The sequence below is a fragment of the Dromiciops gliroides genome, chromosome 5, assembly GCF_019393635.1.
Source record: "Dromiciops gliroides isolate mDroGli1 chromosome 5, mDroGli1.pri, whole genome shotgun sequence".
NCBI lineage: Eukaryota > Metazoa > Chordata > Mammalia > Microbiotheria > Microbiotheriidae > Dromiciops > Dromiciops gliroides.
In genome coordinates this window covers 281,975,849-281,987,652 of record NC_057865.1, presented here as the reverse complement: position 1 = coordinate 281,987,652, position 11,804 = coordinate 281,975,849, and the positions used below count along the sequence as shown (strand labels likewise).

General features: G+C 43.6%; 1 protein-coding gene across 1 annotated transcript in view; it reads left to right on the top strand.

The window, feature by feature from the left end:
- Nucleotides 1-9,409, top strand: part of APPL2 (adaptor protein, phosphotyrosine interacting with PH domain and leucine zipper 2) — an 80,647-nt gene extending 71,238 nt beyond the window's left edge. Inside the window, 5 exon segments of the mRNA XM_043965690.1 lie at nucleotides 477-651; nucleotides 2,168-2,204; nucleotides 2,324-2,464; nucleotides 6,022-6,069; nucleotides 8,142-9,409. Of these exon segments, the coding sequence (XP_043821625.1) occupies nucleotides 477-651; nucleotides 2,168-2,204; nucleotides 2,324-2,464; nucleotides 6,022-6,069; nucleotides 8,142-8,276 (536 nt within the window). The 3' untranslated portion in view covers nucleotides 8,277-9,409.
- Nucleotides 9,410-11,804: the final 2,395 nt, after the last annotated feature.

Sequence of the window (11,804 nt, the reverse complement as noted above, 5' to 3'; positions counted from 1 at the left end):
ACTCCAGAATCTTTGCCAAGAAAACCCCAAATGGCATCACAAAGAGTTGGACGTGACTGAAAGACAACAACCAGACACCATCTGGGAAGGAACTTAGAACACTGGATGTCAGAGCTAAGAAGGTCCTTAGATATCCCCTGCTCCAACTGCCTTGTTTTCCACACGAGGAAGAAACATTTTTCTGTTTTTGCTATTTAGCGAATGAATGTTGTACCAAGTAAATGAAAAAGAACACCATGCTGGTGTCTGGCCAGCAGGTGAGGCTTATGTGTGCCCAGGGGCATCTTGGAGAAAGTGTACCAGGGGAAGGAAGCTGAAATTGTAGGATCCTCATATCACACTTGTTCACACATCTGAAGAAGTGTCTGACGGCTGAAGGCATTGTTACCCAAATGGGTGACACGTTTACAGGCCACTGAGGCCACAGGCACAAAGTAACATATGACCTTGAGCAGAAAATGTTTTTCCCCTTACAGATTCCCTGTTGCAGCAGATGTTTATAGTTCGGTTTTTAGGATCCATGGCTGTCAAAACAGACAGCACCAGCGAGGTGATTTATGAAGCCATGAGACAAGTGTTAGCCGCACGTGCGATCCATAATATCTTCCGCATGACAGAATCTCATCTGATGGTCACCAGCAAAACTCTGAGGTATGGTTGTGCTGTTAGTCTAGTTCCCAACATCAAGGGACAGAACCAGGGTCACACCCACTTCTCATATGGCTCTGGGGTTTATTGGTAGCATGACACCCCTATGCCAGATACACAAAGAAAGGATACAAGGAAATGTGTGCTTCTGACTTACTGCCAGCCCTGGGTCCCAGTCTTAATAAAGGAAGCCACCCATGTCACTTCAACCCAGGAGATCAGTTCTGTCTAGACTTTTGATCAATCTGATTGGATTATGTGACTTAGGATCTATGTAACTTTATAATAAGATAGACAAAAGGAGCTGGAACCTTATAAATTTACCAACCTTGGGCAGCTAGGTGGCATAGTGGAGAGAGTGCCAAGCCTAGAATTAGGAAGACTTATCTTCCTGAGTTCAAATCCAGCCTCAGATACTCACTAGCTATGGGACTCTGGAAAAGTCACCTAACTCTATTTGCTTCAGTTCCTTATCTGTAAAATGAACTGGAGAAGGAAATAGCAAACCACACCAGTGTCTTTGCCCAGAAAACCCCAAATGGGGTCACAGAGAGTTGGACATGACTGAAGCAAGTCAACATGGTGCCACTCGACACAGTAGATACTTGGAACATGTATGTTGGGAGTCACAGGCTCAACCACAGTCTTCTATATTTTTTTAATTAATAAAAATCTGTTTTCTTTCCCTCTTACCTCATTGATTAAAAAAAAAGAACAACAAAACCCTTGTAACAAATAGAGTCAGTCGGGGCAGCTAGGTGGCACAGTGGATAAAGCACCAGCCCAGGATTCAGGAGGACCTGAGTTCAAATCTAGCCTCAGACACTTGACACTTACTAGCTGTGTGACCCTGGGCAAGTCACTTAACTCTACTGCCCTACCAAAAAAAGAAAGAAACTTCACAAATAGAGTCAATCAAAGCAAAATCCCCCAATGTCCATGTCTGAAAAATAGATCCTGTTCTTCACCCTGAGTCCATAGTTTCTCCGTCAGGACTGGGTGGCATTTTTGATCACTGCTTCTCCTGAATACATCGCCCAGAGTTCCTAAGTCTTTTAAAGGTGTTTGGTTTTGCAGTGTTGTTATTATATCAATTATTTTTATGGTTTCTCTGTTCATCCAGGTCTTCCCAGATTTCACTGACACCTCCCCTTTGATCATTTCTTACAGCACAATAGCATTCCATTCCATCCATATGCCATGATTTGTTCTCTGGGTGATGGGCAGCCCTGTGGTTGCCAACTCCAGTTTTCTGCTATAAAAAGAGCTATCAAAGAACCCCTGGTTGGGATCTGTCAACCTAGTTTTTTTTAAATCTTGATAATTGTATTTTATTATCATTGGTTTTCTCTGTAATCCTATTCATTTTACTCTATGCATTTAAGCACATGCTTCTGATAATGGGTCCATAGGCTTTACCATAAAAGGTCAGGAGCCCCAGGCCTAGAACAAACAATAAGCTTTTCTGAGAACGTAATTTTCTCATTGACATTTCTGCCATGTCCTTTTTATGTTCCAGGCTGATCGACCCTCAAACCCAAGTGACAAGGGCCAGCGTAAGTATTCTGTGTATGTTCTTATGTCCGACCTTTCTAGTAATCAGAAGAGGTTGGCTTGTCTTTTTTGTTTGGCCTGTTAACTTCCATGAAATCCAATCTCTTCCACGTGTTTTCAGTTTGAACTCACCAGCGTCACGCAGTTTGCAGCCCATCAAGAAAATAAGAGATTATTTGGTTTTGTTGTGCGTGTTCCCGAGTCTGCTGGAGAAGAATCCCTGAGCACATACGTGTTTGAGAGCAACACAGAGGGAGAAAAGGTCGTGATCGCTTTCTATTTTGATTCTATCCTAGAATTGTTTTCCTTTCCCAGAAAGAGATGCTTTGTTTTTCATTTTTAAATTTTTTCCCAACTACATGTAAAAACAATTTTTAACATTTGGAACACGAGTTCCAAATTCTCTCCATTCCTTCCCTCGTTTCCTTCGGAAGGCAAACAATTTGATATAGATTATCCATAACTTCTATACCCTCTACCTCATGGAGAAAAAGAGACTCCTGTGACTGTCTTCAATGGTTCTATTATATTGGGTTCTTGACTTTCCGAACAAGGTTTCAAACCCTTCTCCATCCGCCAAATGAAGAGGTTTGACATCCCTCACCAAACATATCCTTAAAAAGAACCCCTGCTGGGGGCAGCTAGGCAATGAAGTGGATAAAGCACTGGCCCTGGATTCAGGAGGACCCAGAGTTCAAATCTGGCCTCAGACACTTGACACTTACTAGCTATGTGACCCTGGGCATGTCACTTAACCCTCATTGCCCTGCCAAAGAAAAAAAAAAAAAAGAACCCCTACTTCCACCCCTTTTTTTCTCATCTGGACTTAGGATTTCAGTGGCACAGGGAACACTTGGTGAGAAATGTCCCTCTATAGATTCAGGTTAGCAACTTTATAGTCTTCCAGTTTCCTGGGACACAAAGAAGGGAAATGACTTTCCAAGAGTCACACTTCTAGAATATGTCAGAGGCAAGATTTGAACTCAGATCTTCCTGATCCCAAAGTTTGCTGACTCTCTATCCACTGAGCTAATATGCTTTACTCAGATAGAAAGGAATCCCTGAAAACCATAAATTAACATTATCTATGTTGTAAAATGTGTTTTTTTTTAATTTTGTTAAATGGCTCCCAATTACTTATTTATTTGTTTATTTATTTGTTGGGGGGAGGCCAATTGGGGTTAAGTGACTTGCCCAGGGTCACACAGCTAATAAGTGTTAAGTGTCTGAGGCTGCATTTGAACTCAGGTCCTCCTGACTCTAGGGCTAGTGCTCTATCCACTGTGCCACCTAGCCGCCCCCTTCCAATTACATTTTAATCTTATTCAAGTAGCCCTTGGGAGTGCTGTGGGTAGGCTTCATGTGTTGCCTCATATGTTGTTGTTATTTGTCCTTCCTTCAGAGTCCTGTGGGGGCCAAATTTAATATAGGGAGAGTTAATTGAGTGGCTTGACAAAATGTTGGGGTCCTGGAAATAATGAGGGACCTCTAGGCCCAAAGCTCCCTCCCCTCTGAACTGCCTTTTTAGATATTTCTCCCAGGCCAGTAAGAAAGGAGCCTAACAGCCTCTTTTCCACAAACAAATCAGGTTTTATTAATGGGAATAAAATAAACAGCAAAGGTGAAATTAATAAAATCAAAGACAAGGGAATAAAGAAAAAGAAATATGGATAATCCCCCTAACTCTAACCTAAGTCTGTACAATCCCCAAACTCGCTTCCAGTTCAGCTAATCCAAAAGAGCAAGGCTCATATGTTAACTTACCATCTGGGGTCCATAACTTCAATGGGAAACCTCAGGACAAAACTGCCAAGAAAGAAACTCTTTCTGCCCGCTCCCGCAGCTCACACCACCAGAAAAAAGAGTGTGCTCCCCTCACCGAGCATTTACTCTCCTTCCCCCAAAGGGGAGGTCCTTCAAACTTGATTGGAGAGTGGTTTTTCCTGCTGATATCAGCAGCAAAGGTCACTCAGGACAGGACAGGTGTGGCCCATCCCAATCAGTCTGCCAGATTCCATTTTACCACAGTCCTGTGGCAGAGCCTAATTGTCTTGCCTAATTATTGGCCATTTTTAAACTAGTTCTAGCCTTGGTTGTTGCAACTTTTTTTTTTTTAATACATCCTAACAGTAGTGGCCATTTCCAAAATGCTTCCAAGGACTTTCCACAGAACCCTATGAGGTGGGTGGTATAATTATCCCCACTTTACATATAATAAAAACTTAAGGGCTGAGGCTCTAAACTTTTCAAAGAACCTGTTCAACTTCTTTGACAAAAAAGTTAACAAGACTGCACAAACACAAAATTTATCATGTGGTGATAATGGAGAGGGAGAGAGAGCTGGCTCAGAAGAAGGAAGACCTGGGTTCCAGGTTCTGCCTCTGACACATACTGGCTGTGGGACCCTGGGAATGTCATTTAACTTTTCAATACCCAAGACCAGAGGAGGTGCTACCCTGTACTGGTAAAGGGTGTTTCCTCATCTGGAAGTTCCTTATGCCAAAGAAATCACAGGCCCTGCTCCTACCCCATATTAAACACACATATCCCAATTAGATTTTCATTCATTTCATAAACATTTTATTTGAGGCAGCTAGGGAGAGTGCTGGATCTTGAGTCAGGAAGACCTGAAGTTAAATCTGGCCTCTGACACTAGCTGTGTGACCCTGGGCAAGTCACTAAACCTCTGTGTAACTCAGTTTCCTCAGTGGTAAAATGGGGCAATAATAGCACCTACCTCCCATGATTGTGAGAAGCAAATGCGTGAATATCTATAAAGTACTTTGCCATCTTAAAGCTAGAAATGCTGGCTATGATTATTAATGTTCTTATCACTGTCTCTTGCTTTTTATATCACCCTTCATTCCATACGCATTTATTTATTAAGTCCCTGTCATGTGCAGAGCCCTATCCTAGGTACTGGAGAAGATGAAGAGTTTGTGTAAGACATAGTGTCAGACTTCTAGGCACTCATGTGACCTTAGTGATCTGATTGTGACATCAGCACAGCAAGTGAGGGGTACCGTGGAGTTAAAAAATACTTGGTCCATCAGATAGGAAGTCATATAGGCTTAAATCCAAAGCCTCCTTCATTTTACAGATAAAGAAACTGAGGCTCAGGGAGATTAAGTGACTTAGGGTCCTAGGATCTAGAGCTAGACGGGACTGCAGAGGCCATCTGGGAGTGATTTTACATTTGGGGAAACTGAGGCCCAGAGAGGTAAAGGTGACTTGTCTCTAAGAGCACAGAGGTATTAAGCTGCAGGACTGCAATTCGAATCTAGAGCCACCATTGTTCTTCACACTATTTAGACCAGAGAAAATGAGCTACTATGCAAGGGTATGAATTGTCTTCTAGGGTTCTTCCAAAACCTATCAGCTCTTCCTTTACCTAAGAGGCAAGGCTGCCTGTAGGCACAAAGTTGGGGCCACTTAATTCCTGCTGCTCCCATTTTTGTCATCCAGTAGTTTTTTTCAGCTGTGTCCCATTTGGGGTTTTCTTAGCAAAAATACCAGAGCAGTTTGCCATTTCCTTCTCCAGCTCATTTTACAGATGAGGAAACTGAGGCTAACAGGGTTTAAGTGACTTGTCTAGGGTCACACAGGCAGTAAGAATCTGAGGCTGGATTTGAACTCAGGTCTTCCCAACTCCAGTGTGAGCATTCTATTCTCTGAGCCATCTAGTTCCCATTACCACCATTCTAATTTCCTATAGCCCTGGCTTCCATTCCCATGACCCTCCTCTCACATACCCTATACAGTAAATCCTAAAACTCAATGTGCTTTCCCAAACTTCTAATTTCTTTTTTTTTCCTACAGATCTGTTATGCTATTAGCTTGGGGAAAGAAATTATTGAGGCTCAGAAGGTAAGAGGCCTTTGAGTTGTAATTTATTGTTATCCAAACCAGCATTCTTCTCAAGTACACTTGCAACAAAATCCAAATGAGCTCCAGTGAATAAAGTGAAAATAATATGGTTGACTTCAGTAGGGGTGCATTTAAGGGGAGGAAAGGGCTTTTTCTCCTACTTCCCCATATCAGCATTGGGGACACACACATACAAAACCTGTAAGACACCTTTGGTACAGGTCAGGCATCATTTAATAAGATGTCCCCTCTATCCTTGGTTAAGGCTTCAGTGAATTCTGAGCCTGAACTCATAAGCCCCCTCAGGTGCTAAATCATTCATTCATTTATTCATTGTCCAACAAAGTGTTCCCCGAGCACCCAATATGTTCTAAGGCACTGTGAGAGACGCTGGAGGTACAAAAATGGGAAATTTCTTCAGGGGCCAACCAGTATAATGGGGAGAAGGATACATGAACCAAAGGCAGAGATAGCATGTACCCAAAAGGTCCTATAAGAACTATGAGGAGAGAGGTCACTTTATTCATTGTGTGGCATAGACTAAGTGTTAATTAAAGGGGTTCATGGTAAACAAAACGTTAAGGAGAACCAAGAAAACTTCATGGAAGAGATAGGACTTACCATGGCCCCTGAAGGGGGCGGGGAGGGTAGATTTATGAATGGAACCAATCAATCAATCAATCAATCACTCAATAAGCATTGATTTGGAGCTTGCCATATGTGAGATGCTGGAGATAGGAAGCCAAAAACTAAGTTCCTGCCCTCACGGAGCTTAGACTCCATCGGTGGATATAATAGGAGCACAAACAAAATAAAGGAAGCACAGTCAGTGGGAGGAGGCATTAGCAACTGGAGAGCCTGAGCTGAGCTTTCTGGGGCATGAGGGATTGATTCTGAGGTGCAAAAATGAGGAGGGCACCTCTGCAGAGGCCTCCAAAACAGGAGATGGAATGTTGTGTGTGTGGCAAGCAGGCTGGCTAACCCAGATCATTAAAATGCATGAGGGGGAGTAACAGAGAAGTTTGAAGGGTCAGCAGGGGCCATGGGAGGTTGTGCTTTATCGTTGACACCATAGGAAGCCACCTGAACCTTATGAGCAAGGGAAAGATGTGGTCAGATAGTGCCTAAGGAATATCCATCTAGGGGCATCTAGGTGGCGCAGTGGATAGGGCACTGGCCCTGGAGTCAGGAGGATCTGAGTTCAAATCTGGCTTCAGACACTTAACACTTAATAGTTGTGTGACCCTGGGCAAGTCACTTAACCCCAATTGCCTCACCAAAAAAAAAAAAAAAAAAAAAAGGAATATCACTCTGGCTGTTGTATAGAGCATAAATTAGAGAGGGCAGAGACCAATGAGGATGCTATCTATCACCGTAGTCCAGGTGAGAGGCAGGGCAGGCCTAGATTAGAGCAGGGGGTACGTGAGTGGGTGTTTTGGAAATAGAGGCGACAAGATTTGGCAGATGTTTGGATGTCTGGGGTGAGAGTTGAGAGTCTGGTCACTTTGGAATCTAGTAGGATAATAAATAGGGAAGGTAAAAGGAGGGGGTGGTCTTAGAGGGAAAGATAATAGCTCTTCTTTGGATCTGCAGAGCTCCGATGCCTGTGGGACATCCAGTAGGACCAGTTGACGCTGCAGGAAAAAAAAAAGACTAGGGATAGATATGGGCCTAATCGTTGTTTGCACAGATAATGGGATTTATAGGATAAAATTAAATCTTTGAGGGGCAGCGAGGTGGTGCAGTGGATAAAGCACCGGCCCTGGATTCAGAAGGACCTGAGTTCAAATTCGGCCTCAGACACTTGACAGTTACTAGCTGTGTGACCCTGGGCAAGTCACTTAACCCTCATTGGCCCTCCCAAAAAATAAAAAAATTATAAGAAAAAAATTAAATCCTTGGGTGACCATAAAGAAATAGGTAGAAATCCTAGAGTGGACCTTGGAGGTCACGACCTGTTCTAGTCTCCTTGCTTTGCAGAGGTCCAGAGAAGTTAAGTGATAAAGACCCCCCTCTTTCTCCTCTGCACCCTGCCTTGTTATATGTATATTTTCTCAACCCCCTCGTTGCAGGACCCTGAAGCACTAGCTCAGCTGATGCTCTCCATGCCACTGACCAATGACGGAAAGTTTGTGTTACTGAACGACCAGCCGGATAGTGAAGATGGAAACCCCAGTGAAAACAAAGGAGCCGAGTCGGAGGCATAAGCCCATTTTTGCTGGTGGTGGAGAAGATACCGGGGAGCCCCTCTCTACGGGGGTTCTCAGTGTTTCTCACCGCTGGGCAGTTTTTGAATTCTGACAATCAATCGCAGAATGTTTCATCCAAGCCTTGGTGCTGTGAGACCGAGAAGGAACTACAGTAAGACACGGCTGCCGATGTCTCATTTCTGCCGAGTTTAAAATGTTTTAGGTACTTTATAGCAAAGGCCTTGTCCTTGTTTGCATTATATAGTTCTGAATGAAGGTTGAGGGGGGAAAAATGCACTGTTCGCTTTATTTTTCAATGAAGTCATCCCTCTCCCCTCAGTTCCCAGCGTCCTAAGTGTGGCTGTAACCTGGATTTACAATTTGATAAACACTAAATGTTTCCTATTAATATATAATCTATTTTTGTACTTCATCTAATGAGCTTCAAGTGCCTCTCATTCTTACATGACCAAGCTGTAAAGAAACACATTCACAGAGGCCGCTATTCTCTGACTCCTGGGCTTGAGGGTTCCCTCCCCTCGGGTGGGGGAGTTAGCTGCCTGAGACGCAGGGACAAGTCTGGCTTCAGACAGCCATCCCATGCATTGATCATACAATAAAAACCTGAGCACAATAAGACGTATGATTTTGTAGTGAAGTGGAACACAACCAGCATCCAGGAGGCCCTGGAACAAGGGGCAGACCTTCCCCACCCCACCCACCCCATGCCCGCAGCGGTGGAGCCCCTATGGAAAGTCACATGCTGCTCTCTAGATTCCTGTTTCTGCTGAGCCAGACCTGTCCCAGGAAAGGGACCAACTGTTTCTCAAGTGGATTGAGCCACAACCGGGAAAGGCTGGAATTCAAAGCCCAGTTATCCACCCTCCCCGCTCCCCTCCTCCATAAAAACTTAATATTCTTCCTACTGATACCTTAACCAGATCTGATGATGGAGTCGAGTGTCTTCCCCAGCTGGATTTCTGGTCTGCCTCTGAGCCCTGTAATCCTCCCCCTTCCACGAAATAAGCAGACAGGAATGATGGTCTTGAATTGGTATGGTTTATAGTGACAGAGTCTGACAATTCACAGCTGTCTTTGTTATTAAACTAGTCTAGCAAAGAAACGCTAGAAAATAAAAAAAGTCTGTATCATCCGGCTTCTTCTCGTTATTTTCTAAGAGATCTTCTTTAGCAAAGGCAATGAGTCAGTGTGGTGGTCTATAGCTCATTCCCTAAAAGAACATGTGAGGAGGCAGCTAAGTAGAGCAGTGGATAAAGCACCAGCCCTGGATTCAGGAAGAACTGAGTTCAAGTCCAGCCTCAGACACTTGACACTTACTAGCTGCATGACTCTGGGCAAGTAACTTAACCCTCATTGCCCCACCCCCACCCCTCCCCCACAAAAAAGAACATGTGAAAGGGATGTGTTCTGGTTAAACTTTTGTTTTGCCTTAGACTGATGAGGGGAAAGGTATTTCCTTAACCATAAACTACTCTGTGACTTGAGTAAAGTGCAAATGCCTCAGCTGGAGACTGCTGTCTTCTCATAAAATATCTAATTCAAATTGACTCAACACCGTATGACCTACATGAAAGGGATGTCTGTGATGGGCCACTTTCTCAATATCTCGGCATATATTTACTTATTCCCTAGGGTATCACCATGAGTCAGTCAACTAGCATTTCTTAGGCACCTACTGCATACCTGGTACGAGCTGGAGATAACAAAGGCAAAAACCAGTCCCTGTGCTAAAGAAGTTCACAGTCTAAAGGTAGAAAAACCATGCAAACCCATGTACGAACAAAGCTCTAGTAAGTAAGAGTGGAGAGAATGCTGGGGCCGGGATTGGGAAGACTTGAGTTGGTGAGGAATAAGCTTTGTAAGTCTTAAAGTGGGGTTGAAGGGTGAGTTATGTGGAGCCTTTCCCATAAGATGACCCAAGTTAAGGTTGGAAGTGTTCTTCTCAGCACCAATACATGGCTCAGCCAATTACAAAGGACTGATTCTCATGCGCGATGGTATGCCCAAGCCAATCCTAAATTGGGATACTGTACTGCTTTTGTTTCTCCAAAGGTTTCCTTCTTTTTGATAATCCATGGCAGAATTAGCCTCAGAAGAATAGAAATGAATGCATTTCTTCCCAATATATTATAATTGGCACAGATTATTCTGTTGTATCTTGGTTTCATCAACATTTTACTCTATAGGTAATTATTATTAATTTAGCAACAAGCAGTGTTGTAGCTACATCTAAATGGACTCAGAATTTTATCTTAGAAGGAACTTTTCGGAGGAAAGCACCTGCCCAATAGGTACAGAAGAAATTCCATAGACACAGCTACACTAAATGAAAGAAGTGATAAAAAAAATCCCCAAATAGTAAATAATCCCAAAGCATTTTTTTAAAAGCCAATCTATTTACTAAATGGATTTCCATTTACTGAATACACACCAACTATTAGGCTAAAAGTCTGCTAAGAAAGCCTGGGCAAAGAAAGCTCCAACTGCGCAATCAAATGCTGAATGTACAAAAACTGAAGACCAAAAATGAATAAATAAAACCCCACAAAATCACCCCTTGTTGGTTCGACATAACTTTATTTTTGTAGTCAGCAAAACAAGAATTTTTTTTTCTATAAAGTAACTCCTAGGGGGCACCTAGGTGACACAGTGGATAAAGCACAGGCCCTAGATTCAGGAGGACCTGAGTTCAAGTCTGGCCTCAGACACTAGTCACTTACTAGCTGTGTGACCCTGGGCAAGTCACTTAACCCTCACTGCCCCACCCCCACAAAAAAAAGTAACTCCTAACTGGACTCATCTCAGTGCCCAGCAGGCCCCTGTACCCTCTGCTGACTTTTCCATTCATCTTCCTGGGATCCATACTCTTCATCTGAAGCCTCTGGAGATATTCAGCATCCTAATGGAACATCCCCCACATTCAAAACTGCTTTGAATCAAATTGTCAAATCAAATCTGCCACCATCCTGTCTTGAAATTGTATATAACCACAGCTTTAAACCCACCAGAGGAAAACGTTTAGGGGGCCTTTTGGGGTAGCGGGATTCAGAAAGGTGGGAGCAACACGAAATAGGCAGAATCATGTATGTCAGACTTTCTGCCATCTGCAAACATAGCCCCAGCTATCTCAGGAGAGGAAATATGACGGCACAGCAACTCGGTCAGTCCAGAAGCACGTGTGCCAACACTGCCAGTTTTCCTGATCTCCTACTTGGGAAAAAGGAAGAGCTGAGTGTGCTGCCTTATCACATGGCCCTTCACACTGGCCTCTTAGGATGCAACTCCTCCCCCTCACACTGAACAGTCTCTGGGCTGTCGCACAGCTGGCTGGACCGGCATGGAGATCCTTGTCAACATCTCTGCAGAGGCCAGCGGGGCCATTATCACCTCCCAAGGCTGAAGCCATCAGAAAGCCCCAGGGGCTGTTTTTCACTTGGAAACAGCAAGCAGAGGAAAAGGAGGATGTAAAAAAAAAAAATGGTAACAAGGAAGTCATGAGAACTGCATCAAAAATCAATCAGAAAC